The following is a 17,577-nucleotide window of genomic DNA, read 5'->3' as shown; positions in this document are numbered from 1 at the left end:
GAGAGACAGACTGGGGGAGGGGCAGAGAGAGAGAGGGAGACACAGAATCCGAAGCAGGCTCTAGACTCTGAGCCTGTCAGCACAGAGCCCGACGTGGGACTCCAACCCACAAAGCGCAGGATCATGACCTGGGCCGAAGTCAGACACTCAACCGACTGAGCCACCCAGGTGCCCCCAAAAAGAGAGAATCTTAAGCAGGCTCCATGCTCAGCACGGAGCTCGATCAATACAGGGCTTGATCCCATGACCCTAGGATCATGACCTGAGCCAAAATCAAGAGTTGGATGCTCAAAGGACTGAGCCACCCAGGTGTCCCAAAGTTGTTTTTATTGTCTACAAATAAGTGTGCCAAGTGTGCCTGTCTCTAGACTTCCACTTCCACTCCCGACCTCCTCACCCTGTCCATTAATGTCATTAGGAATGTGTTCAGTTTACATACTCATTTGGTGAAGAACTGATATAGAAGTATAACACTGAGGGGTTCCTGGGTGGCTCAGTCGGTTGAGCGTCTGACTCTTGGTTTCAGCTCAGGCCATGATCTCACACTTTGTGAGATCAAGGCCCGGATGGGTCTCTGCACTGACCGCGTGGAGCCTGCTTGGGATTCTCTTCCTCTCTCTCTGCCCCTCCCCTGCTCATGTGCTCACACGGACACGCTCTCTCTCTTTCTAAATAAATAAACAAACAAACAAACATTTAAAAACAAGTATAACACTGAGTCATTACCTTCTAGGATATGTTATCTCTAATTTTTTCAAGTCTTCTTTTAAGTTTTTTACAAAATTTTTACAGTTTTCTTCAAATAGTTTCTAGACATTTTGAACATAAGTTTATTCCCTAGGTGTTTGCTAGTTTTGTTCATACTTATGAATAGTATAATTTCTCTAATATATCTTCTTACTGATTATTGATTATTGACTTTATTAATTTTATTTTATTATTAAAATTTTTTTATTGTTTATTTATTTTTCAGAGAGAGACAGCATGAGCAGGGTAGGGACAGAGAGAGAGGGAGACACAGAATCTGAAGTAGGCTAAAGGCCTTGAGCTGTCAGCACAGAGCCCGACATGGGGCTCGAACTCACGAAGCGCATGATCATGACCTGAGGACAAGTTGGATGCTTAACCAACTGCATCACCCAGCCGTCCCAGATACTTATTATTTCTAATAATTTTTTTGCTATTTAAATATGTAAAATGGAAGAAAGTAGACCAAAACTCTGTCCCTCCTTCTCAGCTCCCTCTTATCTCTGTGGTGGCCCCAAGACAGAGCCCCTCCAGAGGTCCCCTTTGCTCCTCACAGATCACAGCTTGAAAACCAGAGAAGTGAACAATCAGATCATCTAGCAATAATGGTTAATTTACCTCTTATTATACCTATACTTCTTCTTCTCTCACATGATGGTCATTCAATAAATATTTATTGACTTAAAGAATGAAAAGTGAATGAATATTATGTTGTCTAGTACTTCCAAATATTAAAGATGGTAAAACACATCTTCATCTTTTTTCTGACTTTAAAGTGGAAGCTTCTAGTGTCTCATCATGAAATGTAGTTCAGTTTCTTTGTTTGAAGTAGTTATTTTTTTATTGCATTCTAGAATCTCCTATTTTTATTCTATTAAAATTTGTGTAAGGAATATTATAAATGCTTAGTGATATCTATCAAGATAATTGTGTTTTCTTCTTGGATCTTCCTTTTTTTAAAAAAAATGTTTATTTTATTTATCTTGAGAGAGAGAGCAGGAGATAGGAAAAGAGAGGGAGAGAGAGAATCCCAAGTGGGTTCCACATTGTCAGTGCAGAGTCCAACACAGGGCTCAAACTCACAAACCATAAGATCATGACTTGAGCTGAAATCAAGAGGGACGCTTAACCAACTGAGCCACCCAGGGGCCCCTTTGGATCTTTCAATATCATGAATTGCTTTATTATTGGGCTAATGATCCTCATAGTCCCTGAAGGGGCTTGATCCTAGCATCTTTATCCTAGCATCTTGTTATTTGAATACACTGTTGGATTTGCAATGTCAGTTGCTTACATTTTTTTTTTTTTTTACTAAGTAATACCGCCTTCAATTTTCCTTTTATTAAATGCTTGTTTGTCAGATTTTGTTCAGTGGTCATCAACTCTGGTTGCTGCTCATCAAAATCACTTCTAGTGACTTATTAAAATACAATGCCTTAGTCCAATAGAAACTGTCCTTCTCTAATTTGTAAGTTTCTGTTTTTATTTTTAATAATTCAATACTTCTGTTTTCCTTTTATTCCTTACTGCATGAGTAGCTTATTTTACTAGCTTCAATCTTTCTTCTTAAAGAAAAAGCTGGACCCTATGGTGTTCTCATAGTTGTTAGTTGCATGTTTAAAGCAATGTAAATGTAAGTTCATTTCCCTTTTGATTCAAGAACCTTTTAGGAAAGGGCTTTAAAATCTTCCAGAGGTTTTAAAACAAGGAATTGTTTCTAATTTTGTTATTTATTTTTAGCTTTATTTCACTGTGATCCAAGAATGTGACCTCTGTAGATTCTATGTTTTGGAATTTAAAGAGGTTTTCTTTGTTGCATAAAATACAGTAAATTTTTGTGAAAATTCAGTAACTAGAAAGATGAATTATGCTGGTAATATGTTTTAGGGCTCATAATTAATATATAAATATTAAATGAAGCTCAATAGTTAAATTGTTAGTGTCCTTTATGTTTTATATCTTCCTTCCTTTCCCCCTGCCTTCCTTTCTTCTCCCTCCCTCCCTCCCTCCCTCCTTCTCTCTCTCCCTCCCTCCCTTCCTTCCTCCTTTACTTTTCAAGGACTGGGAGGTACTTTGTGGTCTCCTATCACTATTTTATTTTTCTTTCTTTTGTTTCTAATAAGCCTGTGGAATGTTAAATTGACCCACATGACTTTCAAAGCCTCTCATAGTTCATTATTTTAATTTCCAGGTGTACAGAAAAATAGTGTTACTTGATTCATAGAGGACTTAGGAGTTGTATCTGTCTTCATTATGGGCTCTCCACATCATTTTTATAAGGTGAGTCTCTTATTGTGTTTAATGGCTAATAACTTTAAGCTAATCTTCTGCTTTCCTTTTTGTTTCCATTTGTGCCACACGTTACGTTGTTTGTCTATTTTTTAAAGTTTAGCTTCTTTACTCTTCAGCTTAATTCAAATGAAAGAAGAATGAGCAATTATACAATTACTTTCCCCCAGGGGCTGCTGCATTACATTTTCACTGTCGAACCAATACAGGCAGACAAACATCTTCCACATACAGAAAAATTAAATAGTTCTTTCAGATAAAGATATTCAAAGATCAAATGCGGGGATACCTTGCATAAGGGAGATATTATTGATCATTGGTTGATGTTAATCCTCAGACATCATGAACAATTTGTACACGATTCTCAATCCCAGTACTGAAAATCTAAATGTAAACAGTTATTCAGGTGACTTTCCAGCTAAAAATCTGGAGGCAAACCACCTTAAAAAAAGGATATTGAGCAGCAGTATCTTCAACTTTTGAGAAGCGGTTCAGTTTAGAGTTTGCAATAACACACCAAAATCAAAAATTTCTAATCTTTCATGACATGTTAACAAAATTCTTGGGAATAACTAGGCTGTAATTACCAAAGATATGGTATCTGGCACACAGTTTGAAGTAGACTGCCCGGATCAAGGAGAATTCCAACCAAAACAAAAAACAAAAAACAAACAAACAAAAAAACCCCATCCATGAATATAGAAGAGAAGAATTAAAAATGTGTCTGGCATTTTAAATGCTTGATTGGGACTCCAACTTGCCATGTCACTCTGCTTCCTATTTAGGATATTTAAAAAATGCACCCTTCCCCTCATCAGCCTAGATGGAAGGTTAAATTGACCACAAGACAGTCAAAGACTCCCTTAATTCTGCGTGCCACGATTGTTTCGTTGTACATGACACTAAACAGCAGCGTCATTTCACCTCTTAAAAACAGCATTTGCAATTGTGTACATATGAGTCTGGAAATATTTCATTACTTATCGTTACTTGCAGCTCGGTGTATTTCAGGCTGAGTTCTAATATTTGCAGGTGCAGATCGGGCAAACAACCTTACTCCTGGGCTCTCTCTTTGTTGCCCTTTTTACTGACTGGACCTCCCTCTTGGGCACTGAGTGCATTGGTGGTGGGTGCAGCAGGCAGGTGAGAGGCAAGTGTCTGGCTAAGATCTATCTAATTTTCATCCTTTGGAAGAACTTTTTTATTATTTTTTTTTTAACATTTATTTATTATTGAGAACAGAGACACAGAGCATGTGCATGGGAGGGGCAGAGAGAGGAGGAGACATAGAATCCGAAGCAGGCTCCAGGCTCTGAACTATCAGCACAGAGCCCGACGCGGGGCCTGAACTCACAAGCCGCGAGATCATGACCTGAGCCGAAGTCAGATGCTTAACCAACTGAGCCACCCAGGTGCCCCTGGAAGAACTTTAACTTACGTGTATTTGTTTTTATTACAGCACATAGTTGAGTTTGGGTTTTTGGCCAAATCTCAGTTGTTTGCTTTCATTGGGCAAATATGGTCTTCTTAACATATTTTTGGCCAAAATACCATGTGTGGTCTTCTATCCTTTCACAATGCTTCAAATACTTCCTCTTGATTTCGTTTTTGTTCACTTTTCTATTTTGTAAAATGATTCTGTGTGCTTTCCCCCTTGAATATCGGAAACTATTTTTAAAAGCTCTGGGGAAGTACTCTTAAGTGATTAAATGTTCCTAAACTTTTACTTTGGGTTCCTTAAGAAGTATTTTTGGTTACTAAACTGGTAAGCCTCTTTGGTCCCAAATTTTCATTGATAATCCACTGGCACTGTTAACCATTCTCTTAAGACTAGATAGACTATGTTGTCCAAAAGTTATTTGCATTTCTTGAAATAAATGGTATTCAACATTACACTACTACATTCTTGCGTGTTATGCTAAGGTTACTGTTTATGTTGCAGAATACTTTCAAAGGTACCCTGTTTATTTATTTATTTTTTGACTGCTCATATCCATCCTCGTTATCAGTTCTTCCTTTTGCCTAAAATTAGTGTGGGTGGCTTCTATTTTGCTCTCTCACTGTTTCCTTGAAAATTGTTAAAATCTTCTTCCCAGAGCTCAAGCTGGAGACTAAGTGAAGCAAATAAAAGCCCAGTGATTCAGAAGGCTGAGTAAAGAGAGAAAAAACTTAGTCTGCAGGCAGTCCAAACTGGGATCTTCATCTCTGACTGGCTTCTCTGGGCTCCGTGACTCTGCAGAAGCAGGGACTCCTATTCCGTATCTGGCCTCCTACAGGACACAAACCATTGCCCGTGTCAGGCTGCCTCCTGTTAGCTTCTGCTGGCTGTGATTGGAAAGTGTTCTGTCTCAAATGTGTTTTCTGTCTGGTTCTTTAACAGTCCCAGTGCTGGGTGTCTCTAGCACCAGAGAAAACATCCCCAAAGCTTACTGACTCCATGCCTCTTAGGATTGGGGGTATTCTTCCAGTCTCTGCCTACCCCCGCCAAATGGGCGACCCAGTTCTGCTAAGTGATTGACGTAGAAACTTCCTCTATACTCTGCTTATGGCTCTTGCCTCAAATGAAGATAAATAAGATGCCTTTATTAAAAAATCTGGGCAAACACTTATAAACTCTGGATCTTTAGCTAAATGTTTATTGAATGGATGGATTAAAAGGTTACTTTGTTTAACTTGAATTGTTCTTTGTTGCATGGGTCTGAATAATTACATGTTTTTAATGCCCTTCTGTCAACTGGTTATCTAAGAGGGGCACATGGCTCATTTTCCATTAATGGTAAATTCCTTTTTAGTAGATTTACCTTGGATTCTTAGGCTGGCCTGAAATTGACCTGGGGAACCCTGCATACATTATTCTGGATGGGAAACTGCTGCTATAGAAGCTGAGCTGGACTGGGAGGTAGTATAGTCAATAAGCCACTAGGGGCACATTATTCAGTCACTATGATCCTGTTTCCTCCTCTAGAAGATGAAATAACATCACCCGTGCCACCTCCTAGAGCAGAGAACTTTTGTGAAGAATAAATGAGATGATATAGAAGAAAACAATGTGTCAGAAATATGGCAAGACACTCTAGAGGGGCAAGCCTGCATCGCTTTTTCCCCCTGAGGTGGAAAGGGCCAGAAGTTTCCTTCTCACAGATTTCACTCCTTTGAATAAGAGAAAAAATGTTTCAGCTAAGAGAGAAACAAATAGGCAGACAACTTGGCCAATTCAATCCCTCCTTTTATAAAGCTTATGTTTTAGCAGCAGCGATGGGCAATATCCAAATACAAAAGCAAGATCAGTGATGGACATCATTAAGAAAAGTGGAAGGAAGAGCAAAATCTAAATGAAAAGTTGCTCAATGGATATACAACTTTAGTCATGAAAGAAGAATAAGTTCTAGAGATCTACTGTACAACTTAGTGCCTATAATTAACAATACTGCATAGTGCTCCATAAAAATTTATTGAAAGTGTGGATCTCATGTTAAATGTTCTTACCATAAGAAGTGGGGACACAAAAAACTTTCTGAGGTGATGGATATGTTTATTACCTTGGTTGTGGTGATGTTTTCAGGGTATCTATGTATCCAAACCCATCAAATTGTATACATTAAATAAGTATAGTTTTAAAAGTATCAATTATACTTCACTAAAGCTGTTTAAAAAAAAATAAAAGTGGGAGAAAAGACCCAGAAAAGGACCAGATGGAAGGGGCACCATAGTGTTATTTTAGATAATGTGGTCAGGAAAGATCCATTTTTATTTATTCTGGAGAATTAAAACCTATAATTAATAAATTGCCTGTCAAGAGCATAATGCTTGAAATTTCCAAAAAGGACTTCAGATACTTTTTTCTTTTTGCATTTTATAACAGCTTTTTGAGATACACAATCTAGGTATGATTCAAGTTCAAGAAGTTATGACAAGGAATCTGAGACCCAACTGGACAAACTTTCAAAACAGTGAACATACATACCCATTTCATGTCTGGTGCTGGCCACACCTAAGCCATATTGCTCTAAAACATCCTTTACCGTCTTCATAGATTCATCATAACTGGCAGCCAGGCCAAGGAAGTTATATGAGCCCATGTTGATCACATCTTTAATGATTCTTCCAGTAAACCTGCAGAGAGAAGAGCACAAAGGGCATTCTCATTTCACATCATCTAGTGTTCCATAAAAGACTTTTACAAGGAGATCTTGGGTCTGGGCCAAATCATATATTTTCTTTTTCCTTTCTGACATGCACTGCTGTCGACACAAAAGGGTCCACCCTTCGAGGACAGTAACCCCATATTGAAGCTGGGCAAAGCATTGGAAAAAGGTATCCCAAGTCATGGAATATTACTCGGCCCTGATTTTCCTTGGGCACTTGCTTCTGTGACACCTGTGCTCTTGTTTACATTCCGGCAAGAACTTTCTAAGTGAGAAAGAGCCATGGTCATCACTGTCTCCTTCAGCAAGAAGTAGGGGTGGGGTATAATCTGTCAATAAAGCTGAAGAGGCTCTTCCTGGCTGGTTCTGTGTGTCCTGCACCTTCTGACACAGGCTTTACTTTAATTGTAATATAAAACAGCAACCTTGGCAACTGAATTACTATGACTGCCCCAATGGCATTATGAGGGCTTGCAAAGGGCTCCATGATGGAAGACCAGTGGCTTCCATGATTTGGCTTTTATCAGATCTGTAATCTGGGGCCCCCTCCAGGATTTCCTGGAAAGTAATTCCTTCAACTAAGCCCCTCCAGAAGGCTGTCTCACCGAAATGTCCAGTTGTAGTCGTCTGACACCCTCTCCATCACGTCGAACAGAGCCGACGGGGCGCTGCAGATGGGCCGGTTCCAGTTGTCTCTGATTCTCATGTACAGGTTCCGCGTGTAAAAGTTCTCAAAGTTTTGATAAAGTGGCACAAAATCCTGTTGTAACAGAGGCAGAAGTTTACCTTTGGTCTCCCGCTTTTTGTACTTTATTTGCATTGGAAGGCTGGAAGAGCCATGCAAATCCTCCATCTGCAAATAGTTTTTGAGCAACGGCCTATCAGTAAGGGGACAGACAGGTGGGTCCACAAATAACTCTGTGAGGCCTCTATTCCCAAAGAGCTTACATTTGAGTGGGAAGAAGTAAAAAAAAAGTGACACATAAAGGTAGCAAAGGTGACAGTGCAATACAAGTCCCAAAATGAGTGGTGGAAACAATGAACCCTGCAGGATTCCATCTGAAAAGTAACAATAGATGTTTATGTCAAAGGAGTTTAGTTGGAAAAAAGCAGTCAGAGGATAATTCAGTATTAACTTTTTTGAACATGAATATCCCACTCATGTTTTCAGAAATGTGGGTGAACTTGACCTTGGACCTATCGGCACAACTCTTGGCAGTTGGCTGGCTGTCATATAGCCGAGGGCCTAGAAACCTAGTTGATGAGCGTGTGGGGGCACCTGGATTCTCCACAGTCAAAGTAATAGCACTGTTTTATTGTATAAAAAGTTATCCATGCATGAGGGGTTTGCAATCTGGCTGAGGCTTAAAGCAAGACATATCTAACTTTTGGTCATCTAACTCCTAATAGTACAAAGCAGAAAATACAAACTTTGGTCTAAGCCAAGTACTTCGGGCATTTGTAAGATTAGATCAAGAGAGAGTCACATCTTGCTGGAGGAATGAAAGTAGCTTTATGTAGGAGAGGTCTTGGAGCTGGGCACTGAAGGTGGAGTGAGATTGCTTGGGCAGGGATGCTAGGAAAGGGCACTCAGGATGAATGGATCTGTGCTGGAAATGTAGTGTGTATTTGAGAAAAATGAGGAAAAATAAAACATGAGACAGAACTTGTCACTCTGATCAGAACCTATAATGGCTCTCACCTCATTCAGAGTCAAAGCCAAGGTCCTGAGGGGTCTGCTCCCTGTTACCTTCCCGATCCCATCTGCTTACTCTTCCCTGTGCTATGTTAAGGCTGCAATATCCCGTTGGGCACAGAAAGTGGGAACTCAAGTGTCTAGATGAAGAACTCACACATTATCCTGGAGGCAATGGGGAAGCGCTGAATAACTGGGAGGAGTTTTCTTATTCTCCCATTCTCTTTGAGTTCTTCACTCTCCTTCCCTTAATGGAATAGAGCTGATATCCTGAGGGAACAAGGGGGACCAAGGGTAAGGCTTTGTGGAAGACCTTCTTGTGCTACTGGTTTGGTCTACTCATCTCCTGATCTGGTCCATTCCAGAGGAAAATATATAGAATCTGCAGGTTTTGGTGGCTGGTGGTTGCATCCAAGCCACAGTCTTTTTTGTGACATCATTAGGTTTTCAGTGGCAATGGCATCATTGCTGGGGGGAAATTGTGATTATCTATAAGAAAGAATGTTTATAACCACATACTGGGGGACTATCTGTTGCATGTAAATTTGGAGGATGAAAAGGCAACTCTACTGGTTACATTTGTAAGTTGAAAATCTCATACCAAATGCATTTGTCCCCAAGTAGCTAAGTATCCTGATAGAGGTTATAATAATTATACCCTTTTATGGTCTAACAGGGAAATGAACATATTTTTGAGAGAAAAGGAGATTATGCAATTTCAGAAAAATCTTTTCCAAATGATTTCCTCTTTTTTTTTTTTCCAAACTGTTTACTGATTTATGGATTACTCCATATCCCTAAATGGATTACTCTATATCCCACAAATGTTATTTGTGTCCTCCTCTTTCTAGCTTTTATTTCTTATTTGAAATGACATCATATAAATTCATACTATCATGAGAAAAGAGAGATGTAGGTCTGTAAGTACTATTTTTGGACTCTGGATGGAATTATAGTTTTAGATTTTTTTTTGAGAAATCTTAGTCAAAATAAAATAAACAGCTGGTTCAGGAAAACACTTGGTTTTAGGTAGGAAAAAACCCAAATATTATGTCTACAATATTTTTTTAATATATATTTTTTTATTTTTGAGAAAGAGTGTAAGTGGGGGAGAGGGGCAGAAGGAGAGAGCGGAAAATCCAAGCAGGCTCCATGCTCAGTGCAGAGTCTGATATAGGGCTCAATTCCATGACCCTGGGGTCATGACCTGAGCTGAAATCTAGAGTCAAACTCTCAACCAACTGAGCCACCCTATGTCTACAATATTAAAACACAATTAATTTCAATGTAGAACCACAAGATGATAGAACCACATGTAGAACCACATGATACCAGGGCAGAGGGGACACAGAAATCATAGAGTTCAAATACCCATTAGACATGGGAGGAAAACAGACCCAGCAAGGTGAGTGACTTGAATTCTGGCCAGCCTCTGGCTTCAGTCACTTTGTCAGGAGTCACTTCAGAGTGACTTCAGGCTGGCATCTGCCCCACTTGGCCAAGCTTCCCTCCAAAACATCAGTGGTAACAAAAACCATAACACACAAAATGGAAAGCTAGAGCCAACAGATTGCCAGACCATGGAGGAATGTCCACTCATCATAAGCAACTTGGCATCAACTTGAGGAAACAACCTAGGGCTTTTCATCATTGATGCCTCATAGATGTATGCCATCATAACCCCTTGAGGGAAGGTGGGAAAACACTCCATGCTGTCCAAACTTTCTGACTCCTTGCTCGGAGATCCAGATTTTCCACCTATGAGGAAATAAGCAGTCAGCTTTCTATTGAGATAAGTGCTCTGAGGGCAACATACAGGGATTCTAACTTATTCTGTGGGATCGGAGAAGACTTTTTATCTAGTAGGAATCATCTTCACATTCAGTAGGATTTTTTATAAATTAAGTACTTGAAACTTTTCTGCCAAAGGTATGGGCCAGTTTTTTAACCATGTAGAGCCATTTCGTTGTGAGTAGTGTGAGTGCTAACCCAGATCTGAAACACAAGCTCGGCAGTCTATGTGTCCCTGAGAGGGAACTGCTTAGAATTCAAGGTCTGGTTCAAGGAAGAATTGCCTTCTTTTGCAGCTTTGTCCTGTTCTTTCTCTGCACCTGTGAGGCTTCCTGCCTCTGCATGGGTGTATTTTCACCCCACCCCATTCCTTTGAGTACCAGTGAGGTTTCTTCAGGAGCAGTCAACACCTTCCTAAGGTCAATGTCCTCTAATCTCAGATAAGCCTCCCACAGCATTTTCGCTCTACCAGAAAATGAAACTGGACTAGATATTGCAAAAACAGGAGCATTGCAAGATATCTTTATCTATCTGTAGATTCAACTTGTCACTTGGCCTACTCACTACCTTTATTTTTCCTCCTGACACAAATGGCTAGATGTGAGAGTGAAATTTGGGCCATAAGAACACAATTGTTTTGGGGGTGTGGAGTGTAGGAGGGTTGAGCAAAATCCAAAAATGCAGGCACAAAAATGTCTTTTGTTTCTACTGCAATATGGCAATCTTTCTTTTTCCACCTTTAAGCTAGTGGGATACTTTATAATTTTCCAAGTGTTATACATATTTCTATCCAACTTTTATAGACGAATCAATGGAAAGTCAGAAAATATGTAAGGAGTCATGAGTTTAATTCCCCAAAACATTTTCTGTAATAATTGAGCATGTACCTCAACAAAACAAACAGAAGGAAATAACTAAGAAGGAAGCCAAATAATGCCAGGAAAAGTAGTAAGAAAGTGATGGAATATAGTTTAGCCCGAGTAGTTTTGTATATGCAGTATAGAGAAACAGAACCTAAAAATTAACAAATAAATGATAACTTGGAAAGTGGGTATGTGGGAGAAAGAAACATTATTAAATTCTTCACCTGGTCAGTGGAAGACTCTAGTTAGTGAATAACTATCTAAATTCTAAATATATGTGTTAAAAATTCAAAGAGAACCATTAAAAACTGGTAGGGAGAAATACTATATACAACTCCCTAACAGCGATGAGAAGAAAAAAATGTACAACAAAGAAAATTCAGTCAAATGTATCAAAGGTATGAAAGGAAAAGTATTTAAAATTAAAAAAAACCCAGAAAATGTAAATGTTAAATATAGAGATGGCAGGAATAAGTTTAAACACATGAGTAATTAAAGTATTAGGTTTAACCACAAGGAGTTGCCAATGTCTGTTTTTAAACTACAAAAACAGCAGTTTCCTATGGTTCAAGAAAGTAATTGCTCATAGCTTATATTATTATTTTTTTAAACACAGAAGTTTTCACATGTGTTTTAAAATAAAACTATATGCTGCTTATAAGAGACCTACATTTTCTGAAAATGCTGAAGACTGAAATAATGAGATGGCTACTGAAGAAAAGGCAGATGTATAAATACTAATATTGGAGACAGCAGAGTACAAGGAAAAGCAAATCTAGGGAACAAATACACCAAGAACTGTGAGAGCCAGGATTATATATCTGACAGTTACACTGAAATACATAAGAAAAAGAAAAACTGACAAATCCATACGCACAGTGGAAAACATTAATACTCATTTCTCAGAAATTATAAGCTTGATACAAAAAAAGAAGTAAGTCTAGAGGATTCAAATAACATAGTTAGCCCATTTGTTCTAATAGACTTGAAAGACAGTATACAGTTTTTCATGGCGCATATGTAAAGTTACTAGAAATTCCAATACAACTAACTGAGAAGCTGTGGCAGCTAAGGAGAGATATTCATTAAGGTGGTAGCAGTTGAAATTAAAATATGAAAATATCAACAGCTTTCCCATATGCCATCAATAACTAATTAGAATATGGGATTGAGAAGGGCTCCTGGGTGGCTTCAGTCAGTTAAGCATCTGACTCTTGATATCAGCTCATGTCACGATCTCACCATAATCTTGCAGGATCAAGCCCTAGGTCAGTCTCCACACTAAGTTTGGAAACTGCTTGGGATTCTCTCTCTCTCTCTCTCTCTCTCTCTCTCTCTCTCTCTCTTTATCCCTTCCCTGCTCATGCTCTCTCTCAAAATAAATAAATAAACATTTAAAAAATATGGGATAGAGAAAAAAGATAGTATTCAAATAATACCACCATCGAAAACTTGTACCCAAATAATGATCATAAGAGGAAATCTAAGACCTTAGAATAAAGAACATTATAAAATTTTATTAAAGAACATAATAAATATCTAAATAAATAGAGAGTCATATCATGTTTATTAATGGGAAGACTACTATTCAGGTGTCAAATTTTCCAGAGTTCACCTATACCTATAGATTTAATATTACCAATTAAAATGGCAACAGTTATTTTTTTAAATTCGATGCCTGAAAAGCTAATTCTAAAGTATACACAGAGAAAAAATCTGTAAGAATTACCTAAAAACTTACAAATTTACATGAAAAAATAGACAAATGGATCAATAATTCAAATCAGTGGGTAAAAAAATGCAATTAATTATATTGAGACAACTTAAAAATCTTTAAAAAGAATGTTCTACCTCACACAATACATAGAAATCAATTCCAAGTGAATTTATGGGTTAATGAATAAAAACCACAAATCATAAAAGTACTAAATGACATTGTAGGAAAATTTGTTTTAACTTTAAGATGAAAAAAATGTCTTCCTAAACATGATTAACTCTCCCTTCCCAAAGAACAAAACTAACAACAAAGAAAAGGAAATGTTTGATACATAGGACTTAAAAAAATAAAATGGCTGCATATAACATAGAAAAATTAGAAGCCAAGAAACAGAATTAGAAAAATATCTAAAATCATTTAATAGGCAAATTATTGATATAAGGATATATAGAAAGAGAGATCACTGAGAAAAAACAATGTAATGAAATTAAGAGCAAGGGATATGAATAGGCAATTCTAGAGGAATAAGTCTAAAGCACTAATAATCATGTGAAAAGAAGCTTAGTCTCACTGTTAATCGGGAAAATGCAAATCAAGACAAGAACAAAAAATGTTAACCTATGAGAGTGGCAAAAGAAAAAATATGTTGATAACATCAACGTGTCAAGCTCTGGTGAAGAGACAAGCACTCCTAGGTACTGCTGACTGGAGTCTAGCTAGGCAAGCTTGTTGAAAGGCAATTTGCCAATCTCTCAGAAGTTAAAGTGTACATTCCTTGAACCCAGAAAGCCACCTCTAGGAATTATCCTTGAATAAATACATATGCTATTCATTGAAAAATTGTTTGAAATAATAAAATAATAAAAAAGGAATATAATCATATATCCACATTATGCAATACCATCATGCAAGTATTAAAAGGAATGAAGTAACCTTGTACTGGCATGTAAAGATCTCCAGATAAGAGTTAGGTGAGAAAAAGTAAGTCACACAACAATGTGTATGATATGATCCCATTTATCCCATTTACGAAAGGACAGAGTAAGTGCAATGAAACTTTGTGTGTAATTACATGCATTAAAAAGACAGGAAGAATGCAAAAAGAGATTGCTTTTTAGAAAAAAAGACACAAGTTTGAGAGGAGACTCTTCATTAGGGCTTGTCATAATTCACCCATGTGACACATTGGCTTAGTATTAATTGGTATAGATAGCAAAGCTCTACCTTATCAAAATCAATTAACTCTGCCTGCCTACTATTTGTAGATTCCTTCTTGCAAAGGGAAGCAGAGAGGCCTATATTGTAAAAGAACTAAACAAATGATTTAACTAACATTTAAATGATATTACGTTGTGTGTGTAATGTGTGTGTGTGTGTGTGTGTACACATAAGTATATATATATATATATGTATTTGCTTGGATAAATGTTGACCTGAGTATTCACTGTATGGGGGCTGTGATCTGATTTTACTGATGGTCTTATTTCACAAAATATTTCTAGAACTATCATTTTGGAGCTGTTACAACCTATGGTACATGTTTCCCTGCTAGGAGAAATTGTGGAAAATATTCATCCCTTGCAGGGCGCATTTGCTTTTTAGAAGCAGTCAGAAGGTATTTGGAACCAAGCCTATTTGGGGATATTGGGGGTCTCACTGACCAGCAATTTCTGCTGCATTTAAAGCTATTGATTTCTTAGCAATATTTAAATCAAGGAAGTGAGGGAGTGACCATTTGTATTCACAGGAAAGTCTGAGAAGCATTGTTCTAAAACACTGGTTTCTAACTTTGGCTATACCTGGGAATCATGTGGGAAGCTTTTATGAACCCCACTAAGGGTGCACAACAGGTCAATTCAATCAGAATATTTGCAGGCAAAGCCCAGGTATTAGAGGCTTTTAAAACTTCTCAGGTGATTCCAATGTGCATCCTAGGCCAAGAACCACTGGTCTAATATTACCATCTCACAAGCTGCTGGTTAATATGTTATGTTCCCAGGGAAACCCCAATGAAAGCTCTCTGAGTTTGGACTCACCCAGGTCCAAACAGGAAGACCAGAGCTTGGGCCATCTGTGTGTGTGTTTTGGACAAAACTCATACTCAGTGACCTTAATGGAACCCATCCTTCAAATTATTCAGAAGGAAGTCTCTCTGGGGAAATCCTGCTATCCTATCAGGATGCAAAAGGGAAATTTTTAATTTATGCGAACATTTGGAGATTTGTCTTAAAATTCTTTACAGTTACAACTTGCTGAACACTCTGTTTCATGTGGGAGTAAAAATCTCTGGGGATGGGCCAGAAATGTCTGGGATTTACTTGTAGGGGCACTGGGGACTGTCTGGATCCAGTGTGAACATGAAATTGCACTGAAATGTTTTACAACAGGCTAGTGCCATATGGAGTGGGTCTTGCTGAGCCAGTTATCGAAACATAAGGATTGAGAAATGGGGCTGTGCTTGAGGTTTTTCAAGTCTTTGATGTTGCTTGACATTCATTTGGGTTTATTTGCTGACATCCTCTTCTAGATTTTGCAAAGTTAAGTTGTTGCATCATTGAGAAAGTGATTTATCCAGAGGTCTTTAATAAATTGTAATTCACTGCTGAAGTGGTCTTTGGTTTAAAAAATCAATGTGTCCCCAAAATTAAGAGTTAAAAGGAGAACTTATGCGAGAATATTTAAACCTTGTACCTGTCTGTATGGTCCTTTTCCTTGCCACTGTATTCTGATCGTTAGTGGAGTCTGTCAGAAGTGCAGGTGCCTTGGGCCTATGATCTTTTTTAGTGCTCTTCTGGAGGAAGATTTTTATTTTTGTATTCTTTTTACTTATTTTGTACTAAGTGAATCAGTAATGAAGTGATCTAGATAAGGGAATTATCAGAGCCTCATGTTTTGGAGTGTTAGAGCTAGAAATCAAAAAGAAGAAGAACACAAAAAGATTCTAATTTGGGGCATCACTTTAGTTGAAAGGATGATTTGGTCTGAGAGGAGTCATCCCAGTGAGAGAGAAGATAGGAAAATTGAATTAATGAATTCTTGTATTTGATTAAAAAAAGAAAGAAATGAGGGGATGAACATGTCAATTAGCTTGACTGTGGCAATCATTTTGTTATGTATATTTTAATCAAAATATCATGTTGTACACCTTAAATTTTTACAACTTTTATTAAAGATAAAACAAATAAAAAGAATGCACATAGAGGGGCACCTGGGTAGCTCAGTACCCTTAAGTGTCTGACTTTCGATTTTAGCTCAGGTCATGATCTCACAATTCATGGTGATCGAGCCCCACATTGGGCTCTGTGCTCACAGCGTGGAGCCTGCTTGGGACTCTCTCTCTCCCTCTCTCTCTCTCTGCCCCTCTCTGCTCTCTCTCTCAAAATAAATAAACATTTTAAAAAAAGAACTCACATGGAGTAAAAAAGTGTAATCAGTAATCAGACAGCTGCTTATGATCTTTCTGGAAAACATAATTACTATTCTCTACCACCACCTCACGGATGCACTTTTCCTTAGTGTCATTTTGTTCTTGGTTGGTTGTTCTTATGGGACAACTTATTCTGCACTCTCAGTGGCCAGAATGGAATATATTGCTCATGTCTGCTAGAAGAATCAGGAGTCACTGGAAAACAGTGTGTTTCCAGCAAGAGACTTTAAGATGTGCCTCAGGTAGCTTATTAGCACAAAGCAAGAGTACTGTCAGAAGTACCGGGCTGGGGGAAATATTAAAAGGATAAAGGTCAGCCTGAAGTTAGGGTTTCTAGTGACCAAGTCCCATCAAAAAGAATATAGCTACTGCAGCCATTGTTACTCTGGAAGGCTATAAATGTCTAAAGGGGCTCAAAAGGAAGGAACACATAATAAAAAGTGTGCCATGTGAAAGGTATATCCACCAAGATGGGTCAATTGGCTGATGCTCTCTACCTCACAGAGGTCAAACAGGTGGGAAGTCATTTATTTTGTAAAGAAATGCAAGGCACTGATTTATGTGATGCACTGCCTCCCTCCTGGGAGGAGGTTGGAGCAGTTCTTGCAGCCATAGTGACTGGTGCTGCAATACAGGCTGCTTGTGCTCAGTGTATCCCATAGTTCAGGACCAGGCACCCCTTCCCCCAATGCCAGGAGTGTTGGAGGCTGGCAGCTTGCTGAAGGAAGCTGCCTGGCTCAGGATCACATCCTTCTATGGTGGTTAGCTCCCATCTATCTTCCTTGGAGACTCACACCCTTCCCTCAGTGAGGAAGCACCCTCTCATCTCCAGGGCTCCCTGTGGGATCCACTGAGGCCTTGTCTGGGACTGCATCACAATTCACCTGCCTTATCTTGCTCCT

At 38.4% G+C, this 17,577-nt stretch overlaps 1 protein-coding gene across 1 annotated transcript in view; it reads right to left on the bottom strand.

Annotated features, from left to right (window-relative positions):
- The window catches only part of SPTLC3 (serine palmitoyltransferase long chain base subunit 3), a 131,645-nt gene that overhangs the window by 81,535 nt on the left and 32,533 nt on the right, over positions 1–17,577 (bottom strand). Inside the window, exons 3-4 of the mRNA XM_015079644.3 lie at positions 7,787–7,941; positions 7,001–7,149 (exon numbers count right to left, since the gene is read on the bottom strand). Coding sequence (XP_014935130.1) covers positions 7,001–7,149; positions 7,787–7,941 — 304 coding nt within the window. The remainder of the gene's footprint in view (positions 1–7,000; positions 7,150–7,786; positions 7,942–17,577) is intronic.

This window comes from Acinonyx jubatus, chromosome A3, assembly GCF_027475565.1.
Source record: "Acinonyx jubatus isolate Ajub_Pintada_27869175 chromosome A3, VMU_Ajub_asm_v1.0, whole genome shotgun sequence".
Lineage (NCBI taxonomy): Eukaryota > Metazoa > Chordata > Mammalia > Carnivora > Felidae > Acinonyx > Acinonyx jubatus.
Note: the sequence above shows the minus strand (reverse complement) of the source record. Positions and strands in the feature narration are given on the sequence as shown.